Source organism: Protopterus annectens, chromosome 4.part0 (assembly GCF_019279795.1).
Source record: "Protopterus annectens isolate FY-2018-M chromosome 4.part0, PAN1.0, whole genome shotgun sequence".
In the NCBI taxonomy this organism is placed as follows: Eukaryota; Metazoa; Chordata; order Ceratodontiformes; family Protopteridae; genus Protopterus; species Protopterus annectens.
The window spans coordinates 657,288,754-657,305,927 of NC_056733.1; the positions used below are offsets into that span (position 1 = coordinate 657,288,754).

At 36.6% G+C, this 17,174-nt stretch overlaps 1 protein-coding gene across 1 annotated transcript in view; it reads right to left on the reverse strand.

The window, feature by feature from the left end:
• ACAD10 (acyl-CoA dehydrogenase family member 10) overlaps window positions 1–17,174 on the reverse strand; it is a 1,588,826-nt gene that overhangs the window by 455,849 nt on the left and 1,115,803 nt on the right. The window contains exon 16 of the mRNA XM_044068620.1: window positions 9,567–9,657. Coding sequence (XP_043924555.1) covers window positions 9,567–9,657 — 91 coding nt within the window. The remainder of the gene's footprint in view (window positions 1–9,566; window positions 9,658–17,174) is intronic.

Below are 17,174 nucleotides of genomic sequence, written 5' to 3' on the forward strand. Positions count from 1 at the left end.
TTAACTAGATAATAATAGTACAGGAACTATTCAAAATGAAATATTATAAGCTGTAAGGTTTTAACACTATTTAATATACATGAATAAAGTATAATTATATTATTAAATAGTAACTTAAACAGCATCATATATATTGGACTGAATGTACAACAATGTGCATACATATAATTTTAAATCTTTTTGAATATTTTACTAATGACTCTGTTAGGTTATGTAGCCATACTATTCTTCTAAGCTATAGATGTAACATAGCAAAACAGCATGAAAAGACAAGGCTTTTAAAGTAAACATTTTGAACATCTAATTAAAACAGAAACAAGCAAGCTAAATGCAGTAAATCTAAGGGCTTAAATATATATATGTAGATTCAGCTAATCATATTAAAGATAGTTATTTCAAACCTTTCAAATAAGTAAAGGCTTTCTTAAACATAAACTACTAATCATAAATATCACATCCAGCCTCTGAGAAGAGAGAGAGCAGAGAATAGAAAGAACATGAAACTTTCATATGAACAGGTATACTTTGTAACATTTGTCAAATTAAACACTTCAGTATAATATAAAATATCGTATGAAAAAATATTCTGAATAGGAAAATATGTTCATTTCTTTACACATCCTTTAGAATTTTAATATATAAAACTAACCTGTTCATTTGTTTCCAGAAACATTTTCACTCTGCTTTATGAAAGTAGCAGCTTGCTTTGAAGTCATGCAGACACACTAAAAGTCACTGAATATATTATGTGACATGAATCTGTTTAAATTTAAAAGCAACCTTCATTTATGAAGAGAAAACACTTTAAATAATAGCCAGATCTATTAAAAAGTTAGTGTTATTGAATACTTGTTGAAAACAAGCAGACTTGTGTATTTGAAACTGTCCTTCTTTCCTCACAAATGATGACATCACCATCCATCTCAGAGAGACTGTAGTGTGCATGTTCATGCAGAGCATCAGCTGGAACTCTGAGGGGAAGATTTTCTTGCTAGAATGTTGAGATGGAATGTTTTTCCCTCCAAAAATCATTTAGCTTACACAGAAGGCTGTAACTCCAAAGCTTGTAGTAAAATTAACATATTATCTATTTACACAGCAAGCATATGTGAGAGAAAGAGAAAAAAGTAAATACAGGAATTTAAATGCTTCTATTAATCCACACAAATCTAACAAGCATATATCCTGTCACTGCACACTGTCACACCAAATCCATCATGTGTAAATTACATGACAAGTTCTTAAGGTAATATAATTATGTCACACCAGAATTACAAATCATGTAACACAAATACTGTCAGATTAAAGAAAAGAAAAGATCAAACCTTATTGTAGAGTTCTTTAACAGTAGAATATTAAGATACAGTGTCAGGAAGCTTTTTAAATGTTTTAAGAAAAATGTCTTTTGCATCTTTAGGATCTGAACATACAAATCTTTTGTCATTAGCTGTGAAAGACAAGGTATTAGGATAAGCCATTCGAAATCTAATCCCTCTTTTTATCAAGTCAGCACAATAGGGGGCTAGTTTTTGTCTATTTAATTTGATCTGTGCAGGAAGATCTTGGGAAAATGATAGTTTGTGAGACTTCCATATGAATTGTTTCTTTGTTTTAGCAGTTTCTAGGATCTGGAAAGTGTCTTGAAAGTTTAGTAACAGTATAAATTAACCTTGGTGTAGAAGAATCTTGCTTTGTACGCAGTGCTCTGTGTGCTCTCTCTACAATTATAGATTTTGAAGAAGCTTCACAATTTAACAGTGTTTCAAAGATATTTTTAGTCACAGATAACAAGTTTTTACTGTCATAAGATTCAGGTAAACCACGAATAATGATGTTATTTCTTCGACTCCTGGCTTCCAGATCCAATATTTTAGCTTGTAAATCTGAAATAGTTTTATCTCTAGATTTAAAGTCACTTTCCAATAAGTCTGTTTTAACTTCCAAAGCTAAGATTTTATTTTCAATAGTAACAATACTATCGTTTATTTGCTTTAAAGATTTACTAAAGTCTGCAAACTGTTCTGAAAAGTTTTGTATAGCACTTTGGATTGGTTTTAATGCTATTTTTAGTTCTTCTAAAAGGAAATTTGAGCCATTTAAATCTTTATTACTTACATTAATAGTTTCTGTAGGTTGTCTAGATGATTTCAGTCTTTTGAACCTGAATCTTTTCAGGAGAGAGCATTGAAGTATATTTGGCCTTTGTAGGCTGAGTCTCCATGGAGTCAGATTTTGTAGCCATGCCCAGAAATGGAATGCAGTCAACAGGATACCAGGAACCAGGAACAGACTGGAGCAGTAGGAGTCCCAGCAGCAGAGAGACCAAGAATGTTCTGAGGTAAAATAAATCCCAGAATAATAAGTCCAGAAGAAAAAATAATCCAAATGCGTAGAAAAAGATTTATAAAATCTTTTAGTATAAAAATTTGAGGAAAAAGGTTGATATAAAGTTGTAAAAAAAACCAAAAGTTAAATAGCTGTGAGGAGCTCAGAGAGTAAGGACTAGACTAGTCGGCAGTCGGCGGCCATCTTGGAATCCTGAGACTTTCAAGACTTGTTAGTGATGATTACACCTGCATTAAAGAACTGTATATTCTTATACAGTTCTTTTTAGATAGGGGTTATCCCTTAAAGATGTTGTTAAAGATTAGAAATGAAGTCTTGGGGAAAAGAGGGAGTGTATATACACCTATTTTAAGAGGTAATGGCCCTTATATACCTCAGAGGACTAATACTATGGATGCTAAGGCACTAGTATTGAAGTATAATAGTCAAACTATGGGTATAGTGGAGGTGGTTAAAAAGTTTGGGACACAGTGTTTAATGAAACTATGAAACAGGATTTGGGCAATGTTCCAAAAATAGTATATTCAAGGGGCAGAAATATTAAAGAAATTTTGGAGGGACTTAGAACTACTTATAACTGTTCTAGGATGTGTAAATGTGGAACCTGCAAATTTTGTAGGTTTATCAATGATGGACCCTATGTTGTGGTGGCCAATTATATGAAAACCTTGAGTTGCCCATTTGCCACTTGTGTTAGTTGCAATACATTCTACGTGGGCAAAACTGTTCGTAGGTTAAAGGACAGGATTGCAGAACATCTAAGGGCCATAAAAACTAAGGCTATACATAATGCATTATATATGCACAGCATACACTGCAATGACTTCAAGAAATTTATATTCTTTGTTATTGATAGGGTAACACACCATGAGAGGGGGGAAATGACAAATTGAAGGCAGAATTATTGGAATACAAGTGGCAAATTATTTTAGATGTCACAAGCCCACCGGGTTTGAATGACTACATTTCTTTAAAACCCGTGTTAAAAGACAGGGCTAGTAGAATATAATACGTTTTAGCTGTGTGTCAGCTGCTTTGGTTGTCAAAAGAATTTTTCTTACAATACCAATTTCAGCGATAAATAATTTTTCACAACAATGTTTTGGATAGCATAGTTTTAAATGCTGTTGTGTGTGGACAAGATTAATATTCATGTATTTAAATTATGTTATCTAAACTGTTTTTTATTGGATGTTGACTTATTAGGGTATGTATTTAACATCTGATGTGTTAGGCTTTTACTTACTCTGATGATGCCATAATTTAATGGTGAAAGCGCTTAGTAAGTGAAGTTCTGTGGTGTATTTAGTGACTTTTTTATTTATTTATTTTTTTATTAAATCCTCTGCAAAATGCTTCGGACGTGGTTATTTTCGTTTTTAATGGTCATATCAGCCCTGATGATGGAGTAATCTGCAACAGCAAAATAGTTTTAATGCTTCTACTCCATGTGCTTCTGACGGACTTTCTTGGAGTAATGTGACAAACGAAGCACCCTCCACTTGTCTCCCTAAGATACTGTTAGAGAACAGGATGATGATGATGCAAGGCATTTGCCTGGATCTTCATTTACTCTGTAGTTTTCTAGCAGATGTGACTCTTAAATTTTCTGACATCACTACAGTTGGCCTTCTGAAACTACAACAGCTCTCATAGGTTAATCATCATCTTTTCTCTAGTACAGAACACAACTATATGAGTTCTAGTCACAGCAGCTGATCTGTCTTCTATGTCAGCACTTAGCTCACTTTGTAAAGATTATCCTGTTACTCAAGATAAAGAAAATACAACTTTGTAGGTAACCTACCACAATGGTTAAGTTCAAACAGATCACCAGTGCACTAATTTTAATATCTAGGACTTCCACACAAAGGTCCTCTCTACCTGGCCAGCCTTCTGAAGCTCAGGATCCTTCAGCCATAAGATGTACATCTGTGTCAAGAGGTAAGAGATATGCACATTTCCTCCATTTTGAGAGCCTTCTTGCCCTGATAAAAAATAAGTAATACACTAGAATAACTTCCCAAGGGAACATCAAAAGCCCAAGATAGAACTATTAAAGGCAGGGGGAATATGAGAACACAGGAAGTTTCAGGGTGAGTGAAGGAAAGAAGATACGGAATACCTCACCCCAGTCACAAGGTAAAACTCCAAATGCATACACATGGAGGATACGGAAGGAAGGTATAGATACTGCTGTAAGGATCTATTTGAACATCTACCATTATGATAGATTACCTAGAGAACTGTGCGATATTCTTCATTAGAGCACTGTTGCAGTATTCCTGGAATGACTCCCAGAAGTTAATCAGATTTGGTGGAAAAAGATCGCACTCTCCCCAGCAAATCCAGTTCTTGTTTTAGACTGGAACTCCAGTTTCTAATGTTTAATGAAAGTGTGGACTGAGGACCAAATGGCTGATTTGCTAGAGTGGGCATATACAATTCCCGATAGCTTCTTGCCATGATTTATATGACAGAAGAGAATTACATTACACATCCATATGGAAATCAATTGCTTGGACACTGGAAAGCTTACTTTCTTTTCAGCAAAAGACACAAACTGGCCAGATTTTCACACACATTTTTGTCTTTTCTTAGTAACGCCACATCAGTCTACGAACATCTAACGTACAAATCATTCTTTCTCACTTGTAATGAGGATTTTGAAAGAAAGTAGGTAGTTGGATAGTCTGAAAAAGAATGAATCCAGAAACCACTTTGGCCACGAAAGAAGGACTGTCTCGAAGGCTTGCACTATCTTTATGAAAAAAATCAATAAAAGGAGGAATGAGCTAAAGGGCCTGTTACTCAAAAACTGTTGTAGCTGAGACTAAGCTTACTACCAAAGCAGTTTTCTAGGTCAAAAGCTTCACAGAAGAACAGCTGGCTTAAAAGAAGCAAAATCTAGCTTTTCTTATCCATAGTTCAAATCTCAAGGAGGGGGCACTCTTTCTTGAAGATTGAATGTAGAGAACTCCTTTGAGAGGTAGTCTGACCTGATTACAGTTTGGTAATGGAGGATCCAGTTACAAACAAGCAGAAATAGATGAAAGATGTACCTTGACAGAAATGCTGGATAAGCCAGACCTAAACAATTCACAGAAATAATAAAGGACCAAAGCCCTACTGCTTCACTGAGGTCCTGTCCTCTACTGACATCAAATAGAAAACTTTTCCACTTGGCTATATAAAACATTCTGGTGTTAGGTTTTCTAGCCCCTCTAAAAATTTGCAGCATGTCCTAAACGAACCAGTGTCTCAAAAGAATTAAAATCCTATTAGCCATACTGTGAGCTTCACAGTCTGAATACTGGGATGTATCACTGACCATTTTTCCTAAGTAAATCCACCAAATGGAGTCTGGCAGTAACCACTAGCCAATTTCTTCAATCAATGTTTTTTGGCCAAAAGGGTTTAACAGAATGTAAGCAGCAGTATCCTCAGACTGCCACTTCTTATGAATTTTAGGAGTCACAGGAAAAGGTGGAAGCACGTACAGGAGCTTCTCTTTCTAGGTCATCAAAGAAGCTTCTGTTGCCACAGCTTGTTTGCATTGAGTTCTGGATTAGAACAGACTCAGTTGCCTGTTTTGCCATGATGCAAATTCATCTATATGAGCAACTTCAAATGGATGCATGAGCTGAGGGAAGACCTCTGGAGCTGCTTAGAGAATCCACTGCATTCAGAAGGGAGGGAATGTAGACTACATGCAGAAAGAGACTGTGCTGAATAGCCACTTCCTAATCTGCAAAGGGGTTAGACTTTGTTGCACTTTGATTATCTACCACACAACTGGAGCTTGGTACTGTAGAAAGCCCAAAGGGCAAAGAAGTAAACTGAACATGCTAGTTCAAGACAGACAATCTTAAATATTTTCTACAACTCTTGTTAATATGAATGTGTAAATAAGCATCTTTTAAATCTGAAGTGCCAACAGTGCATTTGGGTAAAAAAGAGATAACAGAGTCTGAAAAGTTAACATTTTGAAATGAAGAACCGCCAAAAAGATGTTGAATCAGGATAGGGCTAGAATTGGCTTGCAGCCTGCTTCTTTCCTGGGGATTAGAAATAGTCTTGAATAAAAACTTTTTTACCCAGAAGGGTAGAGGCACTACTTCTATCTCTCCTAATAGGAGGAGGTTTGAAATAACAGAGGACATACGATGTTCCCATTCTTTAAGAACCCAAGGAATTCCTGAAGGGTTGATTTGGAATCCTTACATTGTTTGACACCCAGGAAACTGAAGCAACTGTCTTCCATAACGGGAAGCAAAGATAAACTTTGCATAGAAGAGGCATAGTATGGGTTGATCTCTATTATTGTTGGAGCCCAGGAACCCAGTCTGCTTGGCCTTAAGACTTCCTTTGCCATTTTTTATTAAATTAGCCTTTGCCTGTTTTTTGTTGTTTAGATTTGGACTCATTTCTAAAGAAAGGACCTGGTTTTGAAGGATAATTTCTGTTATATCTAGGTAGCAGTGACAGAAGGATTGTTTTTACCCCTTACATTACTTTAAAATATGGGAGGAGAGACAGAGAAAGACTTCAGCTATGGAACCCCCAGACAACAAACCTTTAGCTAGACTGAGTCTTTACATCCTTTGGTAAAAGGTTGAAGTTGTAACCATGCACACCTACATATGACAGAGCTAGAGGCAACTGCTCTAGATGCTACATCACTGACGTCATATCGACAGTTTATGGAATGTTTAGCAATTTCAGAAGCAGAATGAAACATTTCTAGAAGCTTTGATCTCAAATCTGGTTTATGAATTTCAGAAATCTGCTGACCTATACTGTCTAACATAGGTCAAAGAAATTTAATCATGTGTGTCTGACAATTAATACTCCTAAATGACAGGGTTGCAGATATATACATTTTGTAACCTGACAATTGGTCTGTTCTCTTTGTTATTAGAGAATCTGAAAACTGGATTAATTTAGATCCCTTTTCCAAGTCCACAGAGATAAGAGCCGGGTCAGAATATTTTTTAATAAAGATGTTTGTATGAATCTTGTACCCTGTAAAATCTGTCTCTTGTTTTAAGAGCTGGAGGCTGAGAATCAGAGGTAAGAGAAGTTGCTAAAAAGATGTCTTCTAAGGTTCCAGGCACTGGTGGAAATAGCTATGGGTTTAGAAGCATCCCTAAAGGAGAAAGTCAAAATTATTTCTTGATTGTTACATAGTTCCCTCTCGTCCCACTTAAAAAGTTATTCCATTTTAGATACAGTCTTACCAAAGGAAATTTTCTCATTAGGCGAGACCAAGGAAAAAGCATCTTCCACATCTGACAAATAGAGAGAATTGATCTGAGAGGCATAAACCAAGCCTTCCATCAACATAGTGATATTCCTCATCTGAAGAAGACTCTCTCTTTATTTTTAGTAGGAAGAGGAGTTGTTTTTCCTAGCTGTAAGGCTTAAACAGCCTTTAACAGTCCTTGATCTAAAGCAAACCAGTCATCTTGTCATGTCTGAGAAAGAGATTTGAAGAAATTTGCTCAGAAGTAGAAGTAGTAGAAATATGTTTTGTCTGCTGCTATGTTTTACATGGGATGTATGCCAAAGGGGAAGGTGTTAAGGGACATAACTCTACCCCACAACCTTCAATATCTGCTCTGATGAGAACTTGGTGAACACCCCTATACCTTCTGTTACTAATTCAGGGTTTGAAGGAACTCATCTTAGGGTGGCCGATAAGAGCCAGAAGGACAGTGGATGTGCCTTTGTCACTGGTCATAATGAGCTTCACAGGGGCAATGCTAGAGGGCCTGGAAGATGCTGATGGATGGGCTGGGTGCTTTAAAAGTGTCTCACTGGGTTTGCTCATCTCTGACTAAGAAGAGGAAGCAGAGGTCCATTCCAAATTGTCAGTGTCTTTTGACACCTTGCCCCTTTGCTTCTTTTTATATCTGCATGTCTTAAGACCACTTCTGAGAGTTTTAGGAGCAAAACCCTGACAAACTTAACAGGACTTAATGTCATGTTCTACCCAAGACAAAACAGACAACGTGTGGTAGTTTCAGTAAGGAATTTGTCTTAGTTGCACTTTCCTTTTTTGTCACATACATAAGCAAGAAAATTAGATTTTACATAAAACAGAAAGAAAGAGCCCTCAGTGGGGTACTCATCTACTTGAGCTTTGGAGACAAGAACCAAAAGAACAGAAAAATTGTTCACAATACTGATGAATGTTTGCATAGATGACACTGCAAGAAATTTCTAATAATGACATAGATGTATGTACTTCTTATATTAGCATGCTGGCGCATGCCTAGGGTGGATGTACACCTCATGGGGGAAGGATCCCTAGTTTTAGATGGCGGGCTAAACACATGGGACCTTTATAGGAAAGGTCTCAGTTGTTAAGAATATTACAGCATTAATCTAATGAAGAACATCTGAGCATACATGTCATTACAAATACATACAAACAAAGCAAGCAAATCAAAAAAGAGGAACAAAGCATAGGCACTGTTGCAAAGGCGCTAGCAAGTTTACTTCATGTTGAATGACACTGTAAGAGAAATGGACAGTAAGGGAAATGATCCCACCTATGTAAGCATTTTGCTGGAAAAGATACCATTCAAGGAAAGCAATTCTGTCAAACGTGATCTCCCTGTCCCAATCCCAGCTACCTGAGTTGAAGATCTCTGAATGTTTTTCTCCGTGTTTGCTGTATTGTAAGATATTCACCTTTGCAATACATTTTTTTCACATTTGTGTGATTGTAGATTGACTATTATTTAGGTAAGGGAGTGTGGTACACTTTGCCACCCCGCCCCCCTAAACAGAAAGCCCCTGTGTAAAAAAAACATTTTAGGAGTGTCACTCACAGGTTCAGTGGTTATTTTTTTCAGTGACTTCAGATCATCAGGTTTGCAGTCACTGGGTTGTGCACTGGCTTTTCATAGAGAATATTAATTTGCTTTAGCAACTAATATTAAGTACTGGATGTGCTTAGGTAGGTAATGAGAGAAAAACTTGCTGCAAAACAGATATTAGTTTTCCTCATGTTGCTTGTTGTGTAAACTCACCTGGTAAAGACCATCAACAGTTCTACTAAACAGCGAATATATAACACTATACTAAGTAAATGTAGTTAAACATTGAAAACAGTTAACAAAAACTGCCTCTCATTTTACAGTTTGTAAGGTGCAAATTACAAAATGGAGCTGCATAACACTTGAATACTTATCACACAGTCGCAGTAGTACCTGAACTCCACCATTTATGGCCATTCAGGACATAATATTCACCATCGTCTTGGATTGAAGCCTCAATGTTGGTAGCATCTGAAGACGCAACCTAAAACAAAATGTACTTTTCAAACATCTGTCTTGTAGTACCAAAGACAATTAACTGTTAAATGTACAGTGCTCATTCAGCAATAATTAGAACCTTTACCTGGACCCTGATGCCAGATATGGACTAACTGGCAAATTCAGTCTGTGTATTGTCCTGTCCTAAAGTTAGGTTCTTGATACTAGTTAATAAATAGGTTAAATATTCCTGAGCATTGTTAAGTTTCTCACATCTCTCTCTCATGCATTCTTAAAATTTTCCATGAATTCAGAGTCTACTGCTTTCTTCAGAAAGCTGTATAAACTACCCTTCAATCTGTGTGTGAAAAAATACATCTAATCACATTGTCCCAAGACATAACTTCTGCATTTTTAAACTATATCCAAGGTGGGTTTTTTTCCCTCTTTTACTGAACATTTCCCTTTAGGGCATCACTAGCTCCTTCTTTAAGGTACACAAAACTATCACATCCACCTTCCCCTTTTCTTTTCTCATAGCTATACAGATAACGCTCCTTTAATCCCTCTTTCATATTACTTACACTGCAGCATTCATTGCACTACTTTAATTGCCCTTGGCTGACCAGTCACTATACTGTTTTCAGAGATGGACCTTCTGAAGTGCACAAAGTGCTCCAGATGAGTCTCTGAAACAGTAGCCCTTTTCCACTTAGTTTATCATCTACAAAAGATGAATATTTTTTAATTCCTCTACAGTGTAATTTAGGAAGAGATTAAGGATAACTGGCTCCTCTGAGAATAGGTAAGAGGGGGCTGGCAAAGGAACCAAGATACTGGGAACAAATAATTAGAGAGGGAAGGATAATACAATGGGAAGATGCCAAGAAGACATTTGGACTGCAGGCTAGAGATTACCCTCAGTATCAGGTATTGATATCAAAGCATAGACAAAGAGAAATGGTTAGGGGAATCCTAAATGGAAGACATGCGCTGGTTGAATTTTTAGTTGAATCTAGAACATAAACTGCTGTTAAAAATTGATAATTAGTAGGACATACAAAATATTGTACAATAACTATAGGAATCAATCACAGGAGGTCAGAAAAGATTGGAAAGAGAATTTAGATTAGCAATTCACAAAGACAATGGGAGGACATATGTATGGCTCTCAAATATGCAAAAAAAATTAGAATTTCTCCTTGGAATTGTTTGCATAGGTACTTTTATACCCCGAGCAGAGTACTCTGCCAGGAATACTGGGTAAGCAAATGAGTGTAACTAAAGAAATTATTTTTTGAGCTAAGATGCAGGATCTGAATTGTCTAGATGTAGTAAGGCCTTGTTAAGTTTAATTCTGGTGGCTGCCAAAAAAGCATTTACTAGAAGAAGGAAATCAAAGTCTAAACCAACCATACCTGAAGGAGTGAATATTTTAACAGAGAAAAAAGAACAGGAGGTGGGATCTTCAGAAAACAGTTGGAGTATATTACACAGAAAAAAATGAACAATACATGCAGAATTGTTTGGAGAAGCAATGGGATTTAAGAGAATGCAGTAGCTGAACTGCGTATGTAATACTGGATTGATTATTTTGCATAGAACAAATTGCAAATGTGAACTTGTTAATGCAATTTGACTGATTTTATATAAATGTAAGTGTCCCTATGTCACAACTGTTAATTCAACAAAGGTGTTTAAAATAATGAACAGGTTTCACTGCTGAATCTTGTGGTGCACCACTAATAGCACCAACACTTTTTCATCAGTGTATACTGAATCTACTAAGACAATCTACATTCCAGGAACAAGTACTTTACCCCCGGTTACAACCTCAGCATTCACTCTTTGGATGGTTAACTTGCTTACTCATTTTTTTCAATTAACTATGCCATTACTTCTAGCTTTGTTATAGGAACAAGTTAATACTAGCTCACCAGGGTCACAATACAAGAACAGCTGTTTAGTTGCAGGTGAAATAATAAAGGTTATGGTGTCTATTACATTTGTAGTCAGAGTGCACAGCCATGCCCAAACTGTACTTCACAGACAAACTTTTGGTTAAGTCCTTCAAATGGTCATCAGCTCCTTAAATACAATTTCCTATTACAATTCAACAACATTTTCTTACTAGTAAATATTTTTGAATATTTATTATTCCAGTACATTGTAAAGGGTAGCTGCAGAGCAGGAATAACATGCAAACAAGCTGAAGTAAGAAGGAAAACAGCTGGTGAATATACCTCAGTACTTGAGAACTGCAGAATTTGTTTACTGATTGATTGCCCAGGCCGCCATCTCTGAGAGAGACAGACACCATGGCCACTACACCTTAGGCAACACAGTAATAGGATTACTGCTATTAGCACTTCCCTAACTTGTGGGCTTCCAGGCCGGCTGTATGAGTGGTAGGTTGACTAAGTGTGAAAATAGAGAAATTGTTAAAAATTTCAATTCGGGTCAAATTCAGTTACTGGATAGTAATAACACTGCATAGATGCCAGCAAAGAAGACATTTTGGAGAAAGTATGAGAAAAATCATCCATATAACAAAAACAAAAAGTTCTAGCTTTAAAGAACCTTTATTTACTTATTTATTTATTTATATTTGTTTACGAGGTTAGTGTACTGATCCCAATGGACCATTTGCAAGCACAGCTTGGCTGAACAGGATCACATAAGAAATAAAAAAAACATATTTATAGATACAAGGATACGCTAAAAACAAATATGTATGTACACATATTTACAGATGAAAGAATATGCTATAACATTTAGTTCAAGAGGCAGTTAATGTCAAAACATGTATGGAAAAATGGAATTATGCATGTACAGCTTTATGGATAAGATGTAGCCATAATGACTAAGATGGCTTATGCTACACGGATAGCAGCATATCCTTACAGGGTTCCCCTTCACAAGATCGAATGGATGGAAGCTCGAAATTCATAATCTCGAGACCAGAATCACGAACGTCCATTCACTCGAAATTGTGAATGGGAGCCTTAGGTTTAAAAAAAATAAAAAGTTAACTTACCTTATTGCAGGGGTCGGTCCCCTGTACCCTAGCAGTTTAAATGTGAATGTTCTGTGACCGCACTATAACAGAGAAATGGAAAATCTTCTGTTTTGCACTTACGCGTATAGCATATTCCCTTTCCTTCACTATAGTGCAATCTCGGAGTAGGTATATTTAAGTATGGGGGTGTGGGGGGTGAAGGGGGCAAAGCCCCTCTGTGAAAACATTTGAAAGGTGTTAAATTTTTTTTTTGTCCCTTTCATATCTTCGAGTTTCTCTAAATTTGAGATTCTGGTTTCGAGTTTATGACTTTCGAGTTTAGAGAAATTCGATCATATGAAGGGGAAGCCCTTATAGAGACAGGTATGAAGACATTAGAAGAAGCAAGTGAGAATAGTTGTAAGAAAAGAGACCATGTGGAAAACAGAAAGAAAAGATGTGAGGGGCGTGCACAGGGAAGAAGAGTAAAAAGGAGAAATATGGAAGACATGCAAAGATAAGAGTGAAATAGGATGAATGAGAGGCAGTAAGTAAAGGGGATGACAAGATGAGATAAGAAAGGATGAAATAGGGATAAAAGTTTGTGTGAGAGAGGTGAAGGGTTCATGCAATGTAACCTGAGTGAGTACATCGGCACTTTGCTTGAGTAAAGAGCTGTTTCTAGAGCTGTTATCTAAAGTCAGAGTACTTTTGGTTGTCCCGGATTGAGGGAGGAATGGAGTCACATAGTTTAGCTGTTAGGATAGAGAATGCATGGTCAGTGCAATAAAGTTTACTTTTTGGAGTTGTTAGGGTGAGATGAGATTGAGAGATACCCCTGAGATTATATGTGGGGGTTTTGGTGAAATGTTTATGAGTGAGAAGGAATGATATCTCAGGAGAAAGGGCTTTGTGAATTAGCAATGCTAGTAGGAGGCTGGATCTCAAATGTACTGACAACCACTAGCTTTGGTGAGTTAGGCAGTGCTGTTCATTATTGGGGAAGTTGGTAATGGACCGGCAGATCTTATTGGAGATGGTTTGTAAGGTGATGGCATTTTTCTCTGAGACTATAGCTATAATGGGTAGTCCATATTCAAACCTTGCAGCTGTTCTGCAAAAAAAAGCAGTTCCGATTTTAGCTTTCATACAGTATACAGTTTCCAGTAATTAAGTGGGAAAAATACAGCAAATACAATTAGTGGTGTTTAAAATAAAATGAAGTTGCTGGAGGAATATACAAAGTCAGATGGCAAAAGGCTGGAAAACACATGAAGCTTTAAGTACTAATTCAGATGGGCTGATAAAATTGCAGAAAACAGGTCAAAATGAAAGAAAGACTGACTGAACATGAAGGTTATCAAGAAGAATGATTTCAAAAATAGTAGAGTTAGAAAACAGCATGCAGAAAAAAAATGATTTTCTGCTACAGCAGAGAAACTGGAAGAAACAGAATGCAATGAATTTGTGAAAGCACAAAGAGTACATGGATTGATGTTCTACAACAGGAATTGTTACTTGGGAGATCACAGTTTGCAAGTGCCACATCTAGCCATAAGAAAGTAGCCATGACCAAATTAGTAAAGATACAATCATATCAGTAAAACAAATGGGTCCTTACAAAACTGTGGCAGAAGGCAAAAGTATTAAACACTGAAGACATGTGAGTGTTTGTGGAAATGATTATTCATTGTACACCAAGCAGAGCAGAAGCAAGATTATCCCAGGATTGAGGGGATGTTGACAGGCAGGTATGTGATTCAATTTGCTATAGCCAGCTGTCTTCAATATATTTTTTCCTGGTGGATCAAAGATATTTTGAATGCAGAACAGGCAAATGAGGACATAAAAACAGTTAAGCCATCAAGCTGAAGGGGACTCTGCATTTCTTTCTTCTGACAATAACAAAGCTCACAGAGAAACTCAGCCAGAGAAACCTTTTCCATTACCGTAAAGTAAAATCCTTAATTGCAGAAAAAAGTGCAGGGGATGATGGGAAGAATCAGGAGTAACTGGGACTTGAACCAGAAAGTGTCACTGGAAGTTGAAGATGATCAGGAAGAAGACCAGCAACAATATGAAACTAGTGAATAAATGAAAATAGTTTTTAGACAATTGAACTGTGATTCTTCAAGAAGTGGCTGAAAAAGACTAGAAGTTTATTGACTAAGAAAAAATAGTAGTAAGACTAAAGTATAAGTCCCGCTTTATGTCATTAATGTTTAGAAGAGAAAGAAAACTTTGTTTTGTTCTTAATATTTCTATAAAAAATGTTACATTGTAAATTGCATGTTGTGTTGCAATGCAGTTTTGTATTGTATGCAGTTAAAACTCTCCCACCTCACATTTAAAACACTTCTATCAGGGACTGCTGTATATGCTAGCAACATTAAGGAAAATAAAGTACTTTTTCTTAATTATAATTTATCTAGGTGCTACAGTGTAACAAGATAAAGTCTGGAAAGAAGCCATATAAAGTTAATATAATCTTATGATGTTGGGCTGCTGGGGAGTGTACTGATCATAATATTTGTAGAATTAAAAGGAAATGTCTCCTTGTGAAACAACAGAACATGATGAAAAGAATGAAAACAGTATTTCTTTCTTGCATTTGCAAAATTATTAGTTGTTATTTTCCATCAGCACCTGCTTTTAACTGAAAACAGGGAACAGACAGGTGCAAGTAATTAATCATGTGAGGTCTTCCCAGCGTATTCTGAGTAAAATCTACAAGGATTCTATTTTTTTTTTTACAATGTTGCTTTTTTATTATTTCAATTATTAAATATTTTCAGTTGGAGACAATGAGTCTGCAGGCACAAGCAATTACTCAGGAAAGGTCTGAACAGTGTGTTGTGAGTGAAATGAATTAGGTACAACATAATTAACTTTTAAAGGGAAACTGTCAAGCAGTTCTTTGAAAATAAATTAAGTTTAAAACTGCAGCAAGTGAACAGTTATACAAGTAGTAGACTTCCCCAGCAGCCATAGTACCTTAATGCATTACAACAGTATGCAATTATTTAAAGGTAGCCAGTGAAACTGTCCTTAAGGCTAAAAGTTAAAGTTTACTGAAATAATGCTAGTTGTTTTTTTATATATGGAAGGAAGAGAGAGACACAAAAAGGGACAAACAGCAATCTGGGTAAGTGTCAACACTTTAGCATGAGTAACCCTAACTTAAAATAAATAATACCTATGGTTGCAGCCATTGATTGTTCTCATATGGGAGGAACTTCATGTTTGGAAACTGTAAACAGTTCTGAGTGTATGCTGCAAGATAAATTGAGTTTGGGGGTTAAAAATGTATTAAACTTTTTGTTTCTTGAGTGTTTTTATTGAAGCAAAAAGTCTAGAAAATGTGACATTGATTCAGATTTAAGAGAAAAAAACTGCAACTGCATACAGGATGAGCCTGACAAACGTTAGTGTATGCATGTAAACTCCAAGCTGAAGTTATACATTCAAAAGAAAGTACGTTTGTGTACACTTACCATAAATGTAGATATTCGAGTGTATTCACTTCTGCAGTCCTGACTTGTGGGATTTTCTGCTGTGTAAGACCTTGGCCAGCCCAACTACCAGATTAAAAATCTCCCTCCTCCTCAGGCTAGCAGATGTTCTAACCAATGTCAGTATCTTGGGTATATAGGGAGCCAGCCGATACTATATCATCACTTTTTTTCTTGCCTCCTAGAAGATAGGAGCCCCCAGGATGAACAATAAAGGCAAGGGTCTAAGACAGAAACTAGGCCAGGTAGGAGACCACCCAGTGGATCCATTGCTTTGGGACATAAGCAGATTGCTATTGTAGCAAATGGAAAGGAGGGAGGGAAAGAAGACTGCAACAGTGAATACACTTGAACATTTACATTTATGGTAAGTGTACACAACTGTACTATGTTCTGCATGTTTCACTGTTGCAGTCCTGACTTAAGGTATGAGTCCCAAAGCTGAGAAGATGGTGGAAGGATGATATGGAGAGGATGGTAGTGATAAATCCTGATCTAGACCTGGAAAAGGTTGATAAGTGGTAGTGTTTGTAAAGGTATGCACAGATAACCAAGTAGCAGTTGTAGTAGTTGCTGCCTGATGTTTATCAACTTCTGGTTTGATTTCCATTCTTGCTTGACGTCAATATGCTTCTGCTAAATTAAGCAGATAAGTCATCTTAGATTTATTCTCTTCATGTTTCAAAACTTTCACTACATTTGGGCATTTTGAGGTCAGCAGAAATGGTGTGGAGTCCCGCGACTGCAGATCTACACATGTAATCAATTTCAAGGAGGCCCATCCCTCCTTTGGAATGGGGAATACACAATCTTGGTATACACTAAACTTTATAAATCATTTGGTGAGCATGAAGCATCCTTCTTGTTTTCCTATCTAATCTATCCAACACGTTTTGGGGCCAGTCAATCACTCCAAAACTGTAAGTAAGGACAGGAAGAGCAAATACCAGCTGGGTGTGTTTATCAATGTTTTCTTGACTAAAGTCTAGGTAAGCCATACGCACAGATTTGTCCTCATCTAGGGCTTTGGTGACTGTCTCAAAGTCATCCACC